General features: G+C 52.4%; 6 protein-coding genes across 6 annotated transcripts; 4 read left to right on the top strand and 2 right to left on the bottom strand.

The window, feature by feature from the left end:
- Positions 1-207: 207 nt before the first annotated feature.
- Positions 208-1,417, top strand: PV08_05910 (uncharacterized protein; the record flags this gene model as incomplete). The annotated part of the gene is made up of 3 exons (XM_016380249.1): positions 208-457; positions 617-711; positions 902-1,417. 3 exons carry the CDS (start codon positions 208-210, stop codon positions 1,415-1,417), a joined length of 861 nt encoding a protein of 286 aa, XP_016236076.1.
- A 505-nt stretch (positions 1,418-1,922) lies between these two features.
- On the bottom strand, positions 1,923-3,494 carry PV08_05909 (uncharacterized protein; the record flags this gene model as incomplete). Its single annotated transcript, XM_016380248.1, has 1 exon — positions 1,923-3,494. One exon carries the CDS (start codon positions 3,492-3,494, stop codon positions 1,923-1,925), a length of 1,572 nt encoding a protein of 523 aa, XP_016236075.1.
- A 536-nt stretch (positions 3,495-4,030) lies between these two features.
- Positions 4,031-5,862, bottom strand: PV08_05908 (uncharacterized protein; the record flags this gene model as incomplete). The annotated part of the gene is made up of 2 exons (XM_016380247.1): positions 4,031-5,769; positions 5,820-5,862. The coding sequence occupies 2 exons, from the start codon at positions 5,860-5,862 to the stop codon at positions 4,031-4,033; spliced, it is 1,782 nt and encodes a 593-aa protein (XP_016236074.1).
- A 1,023-nt stretch (positions 5,863-6,885) lies between these two features.
- On the top strand, positions 6,886-9,739 carry PV08_05907 (leucine-tRNA ligase; the record flags this gene model as incomplete). The annotated part of the gene is made up of 2 exons (XM_016380246.1): positions 6,886-7,347; positions 7,400-9,739. The coding sequence occupies 2 exons, from the start codon at positions 6,886-6,888 to the stop codon at positions 9,737-9,739; spliced, it is 2,802 nt and encodes a 933-aa protein (XP_016236073.1).
- Positions 9,740-10,148: 409 nt separating this feature from the next.
- On the top strand, positions 10,149-12,300 carry PV08_05906 (tRNA uridine 5-carboxymethylaminomethyl modification enzyme GidA; the record flags this gene model as incomplete). Its single annotated transcript, XM_016380245.1, has 2 exons — positions 10,149-10,258; positions 10,314-12,300. The coding sequence occupies 2 exons, from the start codon at positions 10,149-10,151 to the stop codon at positions 12,298-12,300; spliced, it is 2,097 nt and encodes a 698-aa protein (XP_016236072.1).
- A 1,244-nt stretch (positions 12,301-13,544) lies between these two features.
- On the top strand, positions 13,545-15,447 carry PV08_05905 (uncharacterized protein; the record flags this gene model as incomplete). Its single annotated transcript, XM_016380244.1, has 3 exons — positions 13,545-13,983; positions 14,048-14,896; positions 14,954-15,447. 3 exons carry the CDS (start codon positions 13,545-13,547, stop codon positions 15,445-15,447), a joined length of 1,782 nt encoding a protein of 593 aa, XP_016236071.1.
- Positions 15,448-15,821: the final 374 nt, after the last annotated feature.

The following is a 15,821-nucleotide window of genomic DNA, read 5'->3' as shown; positions in this document are numbered from 1 at the left end:
ACGTTCAGTGTCTGCGTCCTACTCTTCTTTGAACCAAACAAGTACACTGCCATTTCCTTACCGATTTACTCACATCTACTTTGTACTTTTATCTTCTCCCAATTACCCGTTTGTATTCGTTACCACCCAGGTCGGAGGTTCCGCTTTAGATATCTATCTATCTGTCTATCTACCTCCCTACCTTTGATCTCCAATAAATAGATCGACATGGCACCCGCTCTGGACGTCTACGACTCCTCGTCCAAAGAGAACCGCAGTGTCGGCGCCCTCGGCAAGACCGTGTCCGGCAAAACCCTCAAGATCAGGGCGTACCCGAAATTCGACTCCCTCGAGGAAGAGCGACTGTACCGCAAACAGCATCTCGCCGCGGCGTTCCGGGTGTTTGCGGATAGAGGGTTCGACGAGGGCGTGGCGGGCCACATCAGTGTGAGGGACCCTATTTTGAGGGATCATTTCTGTGAGTGTACCATTACCTCTGTACTCTGACTGTACTCTGCACTCTGTCCTCTTTGTTCAATCTCACCTTCCTGGTACAAGTGCGAGTGACCGAGTTACTTTACTTACTGTGTTTGCGCGGTGGTGTGCTGTCGCACACCGCCACGTCGATCCTGATCAGGGCTGAATCCACTATCAACGCACTTTTCTCAAATTTGCGTGTCGGATTTGATACTGGTGAATGAAGACGGAGATGTGGTCATTGGTGATGAACCTGTAAGTTTTACATGTTCCACACTTTCCCAAACACCCAGGGGAGGGGGAGGGGGACCTCACTAGGGGTTACCGACCTACAATCCCTACCTACTTACCTATATCCCTCCATGCGTCCCTTTACCTACCCGCCCAGGCAAGTCAACTCACCGACGGCCAACTGACTCATCCCCTCGTTTCACCACAAAAACAGATCAACGCGGCGGCATTCGCGATCCACTCCGAAATCCACAAGGCGCGACCGGACGTCGACGCGGCGTGCCACGCGCACAGCGTCTACGGGAAGGCCTTCTCCGTCTTCGGGCGCGAACTGGACATGATGACGCAGGACTCGCTGCGCTTCTACCGGTCGCACGCCGTGTACGACAACTTTGGCGGCGTGGTGCTGGACCGCGAGGAAGGGCGGCGCATCGCGCGCGCCCTGGGCCCCGCGGGCAAGGCCGTGATCCTGCAGAACCACGGCCTGCTGACGTGCGCGAAGACGGTCGACGCCGCCGCCTTCTGGTTCATCAGCCTGGACAAGACGTGCCACGCGCAGCTGCTCGTCGACGCCGCGAGCGCGGGCTCCGGCCACCGCAAGAAGCTCATCAGCGACGAGGAGGCCGAGTTCAGCTACGCCCAGGTCGGCACCGACGAGAAGGGCTGGCTCGCCTTCCAGGGGTATTACGACGAGCAGCTGGCGAAGACGAACGGCGCGTTTTTGAAGTAAGAAAGGTAAAAAGGGAGACGACACGCCCCCTCCCCGTCAGGCGAACTGAACTACTACTACTACTACTACTACTACTACGGACGAAAAGACTGGACCGGGAAATGCTTTTTCGTTCGAGAAGAAGAAGAAGAACAGGACAATCAAATATCCGATCGAGGTCGAATCGAACGGGTGTGACCACTGACAAGAAGGATGAAAACTAGAGACCGACCGACGCAGTTACATAGGTTCCTATATTATGTATCGGTGCTTACTTAGTGGTATGTTTGACAATGTGACTGATACGTCCATCCTCTACCACCTCTCTTCCACCGTCACCACCTTTCAAAGAACTACATACCTACTCTTGTCAAACCGTATCTGTCCATACTGGCGATTTGGACGCGTCGTCCGTACCTAGAGAAAGAAAGGGGTATCATCTCATATTGAACGTCCACACAAACCATGTTCATAACTATCTGGAGGCTTCTTGTCACACTTCTCGGTACTGTCCCCCTCCTTGTATTCACGCCTTTTTCCCAGTCACTTTACCATCCTTCCTATTCACAAGATTAAGTCTCGTCGTGTCTACCAGTCCTGGAAATGCAGCTGCAAAGTTCGACCCGACTGACCAATTTTCAAGTCGTCGTATGTGTCTTTCAAACACCGGGTTCATACAAGGCTCTCCATTTTCAGACGTAGACGCCAAGAGACAGTCCGTATCATCATAAGGCCAATTCACATTCAAATCCGACGTGAATGGAATAAACCAATTTTCAAACGGGTAATCTTGGTAGTTCATAAGCACTCTCTCCCGCATGCGCGGCCAGGGCAGGTGGTCTATCCAAGCTGGATGAGGAGTGAATAGCTGTGCTGGAATCGGACGCATCCATTCAGGCATCTGCTCGTAGTTTTCTTGCGTAGGGTTGATCTCCCACCGCATCAGCACGAACATCAGGAAAAGCGTTCCTACTCGCTCGGGAAGTTCAGAGATATTGGGGAACTTGGAGATGATGTCTGCCATCAGTCGTGATACAGGGTCGGCCCGGTGGTCGCCCGAAGGGTTGAGCAGCGAGGTCATAGAGGGGTGACTGGGATTGAGGACTGTATCAGAATTTGTATTGTCGCGTTGACGGGCGTGAAGGAAATTGAGAAGGAGTCCATCGAGAGGACATGTTGGTGCCACGTTTTTGGGAAGTGTCGTCCACGGTGTCTGAACCTGGCCATCAGGAACCATAGAAACGGGGCCTGGGTAGGCAGCGGTAAGGTGTGTCGGCGAAGTTGTCTGTTGCGCAGATGGATTCAACGTTCTCTGGCCCAGACTATCCAGTAAAAAGTTGAACGAGAGACGCTCTCCAGAATCGTTCAGTTCAAGTCCGCGCTGGAGATTGTCCCGCTGGTTCGCGAGAGCATCTCGTGATGATGCTGGCCACAATCGGTTGTTTTCACTGCCTTGCTCTTCTTGGGTAAATGGCGAGGGATACGCCGAGTTGTCCATCTGGCCATGAGATACATTCGGAGACGTCGTGAATTGCCGCGTGCCCTGTTGGCTGGTTAAGTAGGGATCCGAAGCGGGCATGTTGCTGGGATGAAAGGCTTCTGGCTGCTGACCGAGCGCGGCCTGGACATTGTGTTGCGCCGCCGTTGCAAGGTCTGCGTTAAACTTGTCAACAACGTCTGGTCTCTTGGTACTTGGGCAATCACTACCTGTCAATCCTTGGGCTCCAACGATGGGCTGGATGATTGACATGACCGAGGCAAGGCGCCTTCTGATCTCATCGTTCTCCGCCTGTATCGCATCTTTCTGTCTGATGACCGCCTGTAACTCTTGGTATGGTTGCTGTGAAGTCAACTCTTGAATCCTCCGCTCGAGCGTCTCAATTTGCTGCTTGGTCCGTTCTCTTATCGCCCGCTGTGCTTCGCGGTCGTTTGCGCGTTTTTTGGCGAGTTGTTCAGGAGTGAGGCTCGCGACGCCTCGGGAACCAGCAGAGGGAGCCTTTCTCTTCCGCCCTACCTGAGGCGGTGACGAAAGAAATACGTTGCCGTTGCCGTTGCCTGCTGGCGAAGATGTACTCGAGGCATTCAAGTCATGCTGCATGGTGACTGACTCGCTAGGCTGGTTGTCGACCGACGGGCTGGAAATGCCTGGGCCACTGACGAGGCGACGACGATTCAAATTTTGGCGCTGTTGCCGGCTTCATGAATCAGAGACATCGGGTCACGTGATATAGCGGTCGGAGGGCTCAGCCTTGCGCAGCCTCGCGTCTTGGTTGCTGCGCCTGACTTTTGATGCATGAAGAACTTTTTGCTCGGAATTGCAATACTACCTGATGCCGAAAACTCGAATAATAATAGTCAACTGATGGCATCTTGTAGAACTCTGCCTCATAATCAAGTCTAAAGATACTGCTCTCCCAGAAAAATCATTCTTGCAGCCGATCTTAGTCCAGTCTCTCATACCGCCAGCCCTGGCCCGATAATCATTCTCAGATGACATGAGCGTCCTCACCCCTGAATCGCAAAGGTTGAATCCCGAAGCAGGACACAAGGTCGATGCAGTCGCTCATCAACATCTCTCCCCTAGCCAGATCCTTCTGCACTGCTCAGTGCCAGGGTCTTCTCCCGGGGTAGTCACTAACGGCCGCTGAGCCAGTGCTCAGACCCCGCTTCGACAGCGACAATGCAGGGATAAGACGCGGGCAATCGATCAGAGATCTTCGTAGCAGGCTCTTTCTGAAAGACTGCATAAGCGTCGTTCTCCGTTCCAAAGTATTCGTTGTCTGTTAAACCACACTGCTCCAAGTCCTCACGAATACCGTCCATCTCTTCGGGAGTGGCTGCGGGCGAGCCCTGGAGCAGCTCGGCATCTTCCCAAACATCGTCGGACAGAACCGTCTCCTCGCAAACGCCATATGGAATGTGTCTGGCATAGTTGAAGTACAGGTGCTTGTTGCGAGCGCGGTCCAGGAGCCTAGCATTAATTTTGAGCAAGCGGCGTAGCTCCTGTCGCTGGGGAGGTGACAGGTTGCTGTGGAACTCGTATTCAATGAACTCCAGGCGATTAGAAAATGGTATAAAGTCCCTCCGGTCGAGCTCACGCTTGATGTTCATGGTCTCTTCCACAATGTCCTCCTTGACAATCACACAGCTCTGCCAGTTGAGGATTTCCGCGAAGCTTTTTGCGCTCCTACAGAAGAACTGGTCAGAGAGATAGAGTCGTTCCACGGAGCCTGGAGTTCCTTCGATGAATTCTGACGCGAGGTACAACGACTCCAGGTGCATGTGCATCTCGAGCACCTCCAGCTCTCTCATTCGTTCCAGAGCGGGTCTCATGTTGCCAATGAAATTACTGTGCGCTGGAATTTCGTAGACATTGCCATGGACACAGATGCGAAATTCTCGTAGCTTTCTGGCTTTTCGACCGAGGACGCCAAGCACCATGCCTGCTTCGTGTAGGAAATTAATATTCCCTGCTGGTTGATGGCAGCTGTCGGGAACGGTATAGGTGAGCTTCTCCAGTGTTTCGGCCACTTTATCAATAATACCAAACGTCGTCAAGACCCCATTGGCGCACAAGTTGAGCTCTCTCAGGGCAGGAGCGCTTTCTTTGAGAGGTAACGCAAGATTTCCGATGCTTGACCGCATTTCGTGATGAAGGGCTGACCGCTCATCTGTCCCAATGCGAAGTCGCCGAAGACGTGGCTTGTTCTTCAGCACATGTGCCTGGGTGACTGGGAGGTTGAAATGGTCAATGACCAAGACCTCCAGGTTTGAAAGGCGTTCCAGAGCGTTGATCACAACCATTCTGCGTTTCCATTCTTGAGCTTCGATCAAAAGCCTCCCTCTGGTGCTGTTGCTCATGGATGTATCGTTCTTGCCACATCGCTCGTCTCGCCAGAACATCTTCTGTCCATAGCGATCGTGGCCCACTCCGAGGATCTTGAGCTCCTGGAGGCCAGTAAGATCGTCCTGGAACAGCTTTGCCAGACGCGTAAAGATCGTTGTCGGGCTATCATGTGGTAATTCGATGGTGAGACTTTGCAGTTGAGGGAGTACTGGCGTGTTGTAGATAGCCCAATCAAGGAACAGTCCCACTTGCTTGTGACGTACGATCCGATTGCGAGGCAGCCAGTCGCTTGTAGTGCTGGTCTCGAGGGAGAGCTGCTTGCAAATCAGAGGCAATGCTTCGTATCCTGTGACTGGAAGATTTTCAAGTGATTTCGCGCAAGCTTTGCCGGTATCTTCATCGATAATGTCGAATATACGATCACGAATTTCTTGGGGAACACCAAGAAGATGAAGAGGAGGATAAGAAACCGTGCATGGAGACAGTCGTGAGGGAAGTGGCTGGAAGATCGGTGGATGTGTCGAAACTGCAGGACTTATTAGACCGGTTCATACTTACACGCCCAGTGCATCTTACTGGTGACACCCTGACCACGACGGTAACCTGATGAACATGACATCTTGGAGAGATCCTGGTGTTTGTCTGTTGTCTAGCAAGCAGAAAACAGTGCAACGATGAATGTGATATGAGTCCAGAATGCTGACGAGGTAAGAAAGTGCAGAGGTGAAAGCTCAAGAAGTGAACATAGATATAAGACCAGGGGATGGACTATGAATCTGAAGAGTACTGAACCAGGAGGATGACGGTGCCCGGAGGTAAATCACCCTCTCCTCGCTTATTGTCGGATATCGACAATATCACTCTGGAGAGGGTCCAAGTCCAGTGAATAATTCCATTCCTCTGGGTACCGTCAAGGGCACCAGGCACGGTGCCGGTCAACGAGGCTGTGTATTGTCCCGTGAAGTGAATGTGAAGGGAATTTTCTAGGCCAAACAGCCATATTGACGCTAAGACAGCCTGTCTTGACTGTGACCTACTTGGTTTTGTGGTCCACGACACTGACCTGAACTTGGTTATACTTACCCATGGCACAGCGAGGCATAGCTGGTTGTGAAGCAGAGCTGGCGATATTCCGCTTCCACAAGGATGACTCACTGCAGTTCATTATGGAAACTCGACTTATGCATGTCAATTTGGCTCTCTCCATAAATGTCGGTCCAGATTGCAGCCGTTGACTGGGACTCATGATCACACAGGACAACGCGCAGATATTGCGGTGAATGCACAAGGCCATACTCTGAGTATCTTTGAGTGAGAAATATGACGGCCTTTATGTATTCCACAGTGCGCAAAGCGATCTCTCACTGATATCGATCATTTTACAGGCGTCTCAATCATTCTAGGTCACGTATGAAGATAGAATTCTCCTTTAGCAAAAACCCCCACTGTCTCGCCGCAGTAGCGTGTCTGATCACACTAACTATCTTCTGGCCAAAAATCACGCCGCTTTGACAACGCATCAACTTTCCGGTCTTGTTTAACCGTGGTCAACGACATTTGCGCGGATCTACACATAAGGCTCGCTCGAGACTACTGGACTGACGGAACAGTCATATCGACGCCGTGGAGAGGTCCGGAGGTGATGAGGAAGGGCTTGAGCTTCAGAGAAGCCAGGAGGCTGAACTATGTGCGCCCTTTCAGCACCTCTCCATCCTGTTTAGCTTTATCCCAGGACACAGGTCGTCTCGACTTTCGAGCCATCGACTCCAAATGGCAGCAGAGATGGACGGCCCGAGCCCAAGCCCAAGCCCAGCGGCCGAAATCCACGTCGCCCAAGTCCTACATTCTCCCTATGTTCGCTTATCCCTCAGGCTCGCTGCATATGGGTCACCTTCGTGTCTACACAATCTCCGACGTAATCGCACGATATCGACGAATGCGAGGTGATCAAGTTTTACATCCCACAGGCTGGGATGCCTTTGGTTTACCAGCTGAAAATGCTGCGATAGAGCGTGGAATTGATCCTGCAGTGTGGACCGAGCAGAACATAACAAAGATGAAGCAACAGCTCAAGAGCATGAATACCAGCTTCGATTGGGACGCGGTATGTCGAGACCCTGGGACTATGTATATAGTGCTGATCTCTTCATTGGTAGGAAATATCTACATGTTCACCCTCATTCTATAAGCATACACAGAGTATATTCTTGAAGCTGTTTCGGCATGGTTTAGCATACCAAGCAGAAGCCCTTGTCAACTATGATCCGGTGGACAAAACCGTTCTTGCAAATGAACAGGTTGACAGCAATGGGCGATCTTGGAGATCAGGAGCCCTTGTACAGCAGGTCAATCTTCGCCAGTGGTTCTTCCGTATCACCGAATTTAAAGAGGCTTTGCTGCAAGACCTTGACTACTTGTCTGAAGGCGGCAGATGGCCAGACAGAGTCGTTTCGCAACAACGCAATTGGCTTGGTCGTTCTACCGGAGCGCGAATTAAATTTGAGCTGAGAGATCAAGCTGGTTTCTCAACACCAGCCCCTGTATTCACAACACGTCCTGATACGCTGTATGGGGTGAAATTTCTTGCTTTGTCTATGAGCCATCCCCTCGTCAAGCAACTGGCCACCCATGATCCTGAACTGCAGCGGTTTCTGGACAGGCGAGCTTCCTTTCCACCCGATTCCAAAGAAGGCTTTGAGCTGCCTTTGAAAGCTGTCCATCCTTTGTCCCAAGAACCGCTGCCGGTGTTTACCGCGCCGTATGTTTTGGAGGACTATGGTGAGGGAGCTGTTATGGGTGTGCCCGCGCATGATACGAGGGATCTCAGCTTTTGGAAGTCACATCAACCCGCGGATCCCGTTACAAGAGTGGTAGCGTGCGCGGAGGCCGAGCCGGAACCACTTTACTCCCTGCCTCATGACCTTTCCGAGGCCTACACCGGCCACGGACTATTAACCTCGGCCTGTGGCCCTTATGCTGGAATGGAAAGCCGAGCAGCAGGCATAAAGATTGTCAGCGACCTGCAGAAGCGCAATCTTGCAGAGCCATTTGAAACCTGGAAGCTCCGCGATTGGCTGGTAAGTCGACAGAGATATTGGGGTACCCCTATACCTATCATCCATTGCCCCAGTTGTGGTATCGTTCCTGTACCAGAAGAAGATCTTCCTGTGGTCCTACCGCCTCTAGACTCATCTATTAAAGGCCAGACAGGCAATCCCCTTGACAAGCTGGAAGAATGGGTCCATTGCACATGCCCCCAGTGCCGAAATCCAGCCCGACGAGAGACAGATACCATGGATACCTTCGTTGACTCGTCCTGGTATTTTATGCGGTTTCCTGATCCTCAAAACGAAAATCAGCTTTGCTCCCAAGAGTCAGCGCACAACATGCTACCTGTCGATATATATATTGGCGGCGTTGAGCATGCAATTTTACATTTGCTCTATGCACGCTTCATCTACAAGTTTCTTTGCAAGGAAGGTCTCATGACAAAAGAATGCGGAAGACAAGAACCATTTCAGCGACTTGTAGCGCAAGGCATGGTACATGGAAAGACATTTTCTGACCCGCAAACTGGTCGATTTCTCCTTCCAGGAGAACTTGCCGCCGATGGGGATCGTATCGTCATGAAGTCCACTGGAAAAGTACCCAATGTTACCTTTGAGAAGATGTCAAAAAGTAAACACAACGGCGTCGATCCTACCACAGCTATAGAAAAATTCGGAGCTGACACCTTACGAGCTCATATCCTTTTTGCAGCTCCCGTTAGCGAGGTTTTGCAATGGGATGAAGAGAAGATTGTCGGCATCCAGAGATGGCTTAGTCGGGTCAGACGTCTCGTTGCAGATCTTTCTGAGCGCAACACCTCCTTGGCCGCCGTCGATGGAGACCCCGACTCAACCAACATGATACAGAAGTTGACGAACAGCGACGCCGATGTCTTGCTCCTGGCTTCAAGTACAAGTCGAAACATTCGCGATACGTTTGAAAACGACATCTACAGCCTCAACACAGCGATCTCGGACCTTACTAAACTTACCAATAAAATTCAGGAGGTTGGAATTGACAACCTCACCCTGCAAGTCGCGCAGCAGGTGATCCATGCGCTCCTGAAGATGATGGCACCAATCACACCGGCATTCGCGGAAGAGTGCTGGGAAGAGCTTATCAAGAACGAATCAGAGGGAAGCATCTTCGACGAGATTTGGAGCGGTGATATTATCAGCCCGGAACAAGAGTCTGTCCTCAAAGGACGCAAACAACTGATCACCTGCGCAGTTCAGGTGAACGGAAAGCTTCGATTTACGACGGAGATTCCTGTTACTCAGCCCAACGGAGCTTCTTCTGGAGGAAAGGAAGAACGTGAAGAAGCGATCCTGAAGACGATTCTTGCTACGGACGAAGGTCGACTGTGGCTGACCGAGAAGAACGATTGGGACCGGAGAAAGAGGGTGATTGTTGTCGGCAATGGAAAAGTAGTGAACGTGGTCTTTTGAGAGCGCAACCTCTGTTCAAGTGTGAGATCAGGAGCCGTGTTGGCTCTGTCACAGCCCCATGTAATATATCCTAATTCTACATTATATCTTCGAGCACACCTCCTGGCAAAAGCCGATACTGGCATTGATGACACTGGCGATGCGGATAGAGTCTCCAATCAGAATAATGAAGATGGCATCTCCAATCATCAAGAATCCAAAGCACACGAGTTTAAGTAGTACCTCACTGCAGAAGATCGACCACGGGTAAAGGATTGTCCCTCTCTGGATCTTGTTCCCTCAGCCTTGTTGCTCAGCCTTGCCACTGTCCCGCCGAAGTTTACCCGAGGCTGCGAAAATATGTCTCGTCCAGATTGTCGTCTGGCAGGGCAACTCTATCGTTGTAGACTTTTCTGGTCTCTGGGCAATTATGAGAGCGCTGCTGAGACCTTCTGGTCCTTTCAGATGGGGCCATACGCCGCGTGCAAGGTCCACAGGCTTGCACCTCCGGTCCTTTGCTGCAGTGGCCGATGCGACCAGGTATGTTCTTACGGCGTGAACCATGTGCCATGCGACGCATTCTGAACTGTCACAGACCGTATGATGTGGTGGTTATCGGAGGAGGCCACGCCGGCACAGAAGCCAGTGCTGCCGCTGCCCGATCGGGCGCGCGAACGGCGCTGGTGACCCCCTCCCTATCGAATCTGGGCGTTTGCTCCTGCAATCCAAGTCTTGGTGGCATCGGTAAAGGGACGATGTTGCGGGAGATTGACGCTCTAGACGGGGTCGCTGGGCGGGTAGTCGACAAAGCTGGTATACAGTTCCGGATCCTGAATAAGAGAAAAGGCCCCGCGGTCTGGGGTCCCCGGGCGCAAATCGATCGCGACCTCTACAAGAGATATATGCGCGAGGAAATGCTGGCAACACCAAATCTAAGTGTTCTCGAGGGCAAGGTCGCCGATATAATTGTCTCGCAGGACGATCTCGATCCGAAGAGCACCATCTCCAAAGGCCGCATTACTGGGGTACGCTTGGAAGACGGTCAAATCATTCCGGCATCACATGTGGTTATCACCACCGGGACATTCCTTGGGGGAGAAATACATATTGGTCTAGAAGCCTACCCTTCGGGAAGGATGGGTGAAGCTGCCACTTTTGGTTTGAGCAAGTCGCTACGGAAAGCGGGTTTCACTCTAGGACGACTGAAAACAGGGACTCCACCACGATTGGACCGAGACACCATTGACTTCAGTGCCTTAGAGGTTCAGCCTGGTGATTCTCCGCCGGCCCCCTTTTCATATCTCAACAAGACTGTTCAGATAAGCGACGAAGGACAATTGAGCTGCTGGACTACCTACACCAACGAAGCATCGCACGACATCATCCGGGCCAATCTTGACAAGTCTATACACATTCGAGAAACTGTGAAGGGGCCTCGGTATTGTCCTTCTCTCGAGTCCAAAATCATCCGCTTTGGCCACAAGCCCAGGCACATGATCTGGCTGGAACCAGAAGGTTTCGAGCCAAACAACATCATTTACCCAAATGGTATCAGCATGACTGTACCAGCCGATGCCCAGTATGCTATGTTGAGGACGATTCAGGGCTTGGAGAATGTCAAAATGCTCCAGCCAGGATACGGCGTGGAGTATGACTACATCGATCCCAGAAACCTCTTTCCGACACTGGAGACGAAGTTGATCCAGGGTTTGTACCTAGCTGGTCAAATCAATGGTACCACTGGATACGAGGAAGCAGCGGCGCAAGGTATCATCGCGGGAATCAACGCTGGTCGCGCATCTCAGGGAAAGGGCTCCTTCACATTGTCGCGGTCAGAGGCATTCATCGGTATCCTCATCGACGATTTGATCACCAAAGGAGTCAGTGAGCCGTATCGTATGTTCACTGCCAGAAGTGAATATAGAATGAGTTGTCGCTCAGACAACGCAGACCTTCGGTTGACAGAGAAGGGACGAGAGGCGGGTGTTGTTGGCGACAAACGCTGGGCACACTTCAGCAGTATCCGAGATCAGATGGCTGAGCTGCAAAAGGGCCTAGAAGAAGCTCGATTTTCAAGTCAAGAGTGGCAGAGACTTGGTATACAGTCGCGCATTGATTCGACCAAGAAGAGTGCATTCGACTTGCTCCGCTCACCAGGCGTCACCATTGATCTGCTATCCGGTCGCATCGATAGCTTGCCGTCGGCCTCCAACTATGAAGACAATGTCAAAGCGCGAGTACAGATCGAAAGCATTTACGCACCCTATATCGGGTATCAGCAAAGGGCAGCCCTGGCATTTGAACGAGACGAGTCATTGGAGCTGCCTTTGGACATTGATTACGACCAAATTCATGGTCTTAGTATGGGTGAGCGAGAGGTACTCAAGCTTGTGAGGCCTTCAAGTGTCGGGATGGCGCGGAGGACTGAAGGTGTTACTCCGGCCGGAGCCCTGCGACTCCTGAAGCATGCGAAAAGAGCTGGATCTTTGGTCTCCAGTGTGTCCAGAGACCCTCCTGTTGCCAGCGAGGAATTGCTCCAAACAGAAAGAGCCGGCGCAGAGGGGGGCATCGGTGCCGTGTGAAAATTTAGCAATTGATCGATGTACAATAGTCGGGATGCAAAAGTATGCCATGGGAGTTGATGAAGCATAGCGCGCGGCGTTGAATGGGGCGCCGTCAACTATTTTTTGTGCCAACAAGATATCCCTCATCATATAGGGCAGAAAATGTTTCTCAATCGACATTTGGCGTTTGCTCCTCTCAAGACTCGCTCATCTGATTGTCAGCGAACGTCCAACCAAAAGTTCAGTTGACGACAGTTTCATGTCGGTACTTCTCCTCGACGGACTTCGGCGTCGAGGTGAGGTTCGGAAGATGGCCTGATAAAGTCTGGAATCAGACGACCAATTGCCGTATAATTGCCTCAGCCTCTAGCCCACACAGGACGTCGGATCGTGTCATCCGAAGATCAAGAAGACTGGAGCTGCAGACTGCGGAGCACACAAGAAAGAAAGGGTGAACCCTCCGAGGCAAAGCGGGTTCGTTTACGACGAGGATAACAAATAATCATGTAATGAAGTTTGCGATAAAGATGCTTCTCATGCCAAGCAGAGGCACGCAAATGAGCTTCGAGATGCTTGATACCAGCTCTTGTCTTGCTTTGACTGGCGAGACACGGCCGATCAGGTGAATGGCAGAATTTGATTAGGCCAATGTGGCTGGAAAAAGTTCGCATGGCAGAAGCAAGATAGTTCGAGACCGTGGTGATGGCCCAATCGACGGTCGCAATTTGCCGAGCGATGATCTGAAAGAAAAACTCATGGAAAGCTTCCCATCTATGGATCGGTCGCCTCCGGGCCAATGGTCGATCTGCGATACGCGCTTTGGCGGTGGTGGATCGTAGGGAGTTATAGAAGTGGAACGCCAAGTACCCGGAGGAGAAAGTCAGCGACAGGGGGAGCCAGGCGATGGCCGACCGCAAGCCCCGAACCCTTTCTTCTGCCCTGGGATCCCTGCTTGTCTGGAGACTCGACTTTTCTTGTCGCCGCCGTCCGCCAGCCTCGCGGCGAGATTGGCGTGGGTGTCGCTCCAGAGGCCTCCTCCTGGCCCCACTCTGTCACGATACTAACGATGCATGTTGCTTTGGACGCTAGCGGAGGCGGCCATGAGCCGACAACCTGGTGAGCTTCGATCTCGAGGGCTGAACTTATATAACGAAGATGTCCCCGTCGATATCTGGTTATCTGTCAAGCAGTGCAGCAGATTCCCGCAGCCCGTACATCTCAATACCTCTACCTAGCCAATTGGCCCCGGCATCTTCAACAACATGGGCGAAGCAGATCGAATCGGGCCCGACATGAGCCCCAAGAAGACCGTGGCCGACAGACTGAATGCGGTGCGAAAGACCTTCTTCACCAAACAGGGCCTTATCGGAAAATACGACTATGGCTTCCTCTTCCGACCGAACATTCCCTTCATGAAGAAGCCTCGTCGAGCGTCGCCTTTCTTCGGCCTGAACGACACCATGCCCGTGGTGCTGGCCTTGCTGCTCGGCTTTCAACACGCCCTCGCTATGTTGGCCGGTGTCATCACACCTCCTCTGATCCTGTCTGGTGCCGGCGGTGTCAACCTCGACACCGACTGGCAGCAGTACCTCGTTTCGACCTCCCTCATTGTTTGTGGTATTCTGTCGAGTATCCAGATCACCCGCTTCCACATCTGGAAGACACCCTACTTCATCGGCACCGGACTGATCTCGGTCGTCGGTATGTTGTGACACGGAAAATCAAGCAGATGCTCAAAGATTCTCGTTCTAATAACCTCCTACAGGTACCTCGTTTGCCATTATCCCGGTCGCTACCGGCGCCTTCACCCAGATGTATGACAACGGCTTCTGCCCCGTCGCCGAGGATGGCACCAAGCTGCCCTGTCCCGACGCTTATGGCGCCCTGATCGGTACCTGCGCCGTATGCGCGTTGACAGAAATTGCGCTCTCGTTCCTCCCCCCGCATGTGCTCAAGAAGATCTTCCCACCCATCGTCACTGGCCCTACCGTTATGCTCATTGGCGTTTCGCTGATCGAGAGCGGCTTCCAGAACTGGGCCGGCGGTAGTGGTCTCTGTTCATCTCGTCCTGAGGATGGCTTCTTCCAGCTCTGCCCCAACATCGCTGCTCCCCACGCGCTGCCCTGGGGGAGCGCAGAATTCGTCGGCTTGGGCTTCCTCGTTTTCATCACCATCATCCTCTGCGAACGCTTCGGCTCCCCAATCATGAAGTCCACCAGTGTCATCCTTGGCCTTCTCACCGGCTGTATTGTAGCTGCTGCTTGTGGCTATTTCGATCGTTCGGGCATTGACTCGGCACCCGCCGCCTCGTTCATTTGGGTCAAGACGTTCAAGCTGTCGGTATACGGACCGCTGGTGCTTCCGATCATGACGGTTTTTATCATCTGTGCTTGCGAGGCTATCGGTGACGTTACCGCGACCTGCGATGTTTCCAGACTAGAGGTCGAGGGCCCCGAATTCGAGTCCAGAATCCAAGGTGGTGTGTTGGCCGACGGTCTGAACGGCTGTCTGGCCGCACTCATGACCATCACCCCCATGTCGACTTTTGCACAGAACAATGGTGTCATCGCGCTCACGCGATGCGCCAACCGTCGGGCTGGATATTGCTGTTGCTGTAAGTTTCTGGAACGCCGTTCGCGAACAGTTTTCAAAAACTAACGATGTCTGCTAGTCTTCTTGATCATCATGGGCCTGTTTGCCAAATTCTCCGCCTCGCTGGTCGCCATTCCGTCACCGGTCCTGGGTGGAATGACGACGTTCCTGTTCTGCGCTGTCGCGGTCAGTGGTATGGCCATCGTCAACCGCGTGCCGTTCAATCGCCGCACGAGGTTCATCTTGACGGCCGGCCTGGCCGTCGGTTACGGCGCGACGCTCGTCCCGACGTGGTTCGCCTACGTCTTCACGTACGAGGGCGACAACCACGCCCTGAGGGGTTTCTACGACGCCATTGTGTTGGTCATGGAGACCGGATTCGCCGTCACTGCTTTCGTGACGATGATTTTGAACCTGATCCTCCCCCACGAGTTTGAGGATACCGACGAGGCCGTCGCGGCCGATGAATCCTCCACCCCGGCACCGCAAGGCAAGACGGCGTCTCCCGCCAGCAGCTTGCACAACGACGACGAAATTACGAAAGTCGACATGCCCTCAAAGGAGCTGGTGTAGGGGGTTTTACGAGGATGATGTTTGTGTTGTGTGAGTGACGGGAGACGAATTGACTGTTTTAGCCTTTGTTGTGTGTGTGTTCGGGAAAGATACCAGTGTTCATGATAAAAAAAGTCTGGACTTTTGTTGTATTAGAGGTCCTTTAATGAATGGTGATAGAGATGTCTTGATAGTTCTGCAGAACGGTTATTTTTTTTTTCTGGTTTGCTGCTATTCTTCTGCTCGATTGACTCTCAGATAGTATCTACCTAAGTAGTCGCGGGCGAAAAACCTCTCCTTCGTCGTCTCGTCTTGATTAGCCACTCATCGCTTTACTCATCCTTAACTCATCTACTACTCTCGGAGCGATCCCTAAGCGCTCTCTAAGAACTGCC

This window comes from Exophiala spinifera (assembly GCF_000836115.1).
Source record: "Exophiala spinifera strain CBS 89968 unplaced genomic scaffold supercont1.4, whole genome shotgun sequence".
Taxonomy (NCBI): Eukaryota; Fungi; Ascomycota; class Eurotiomycetes; order Chaetothyriales; family Herpotrichiellaceae; genus Exophiala; species Exophiala spinifera.
This window is presented reverse-complemented; position numbering and strand designations above follow the sequence as displayed.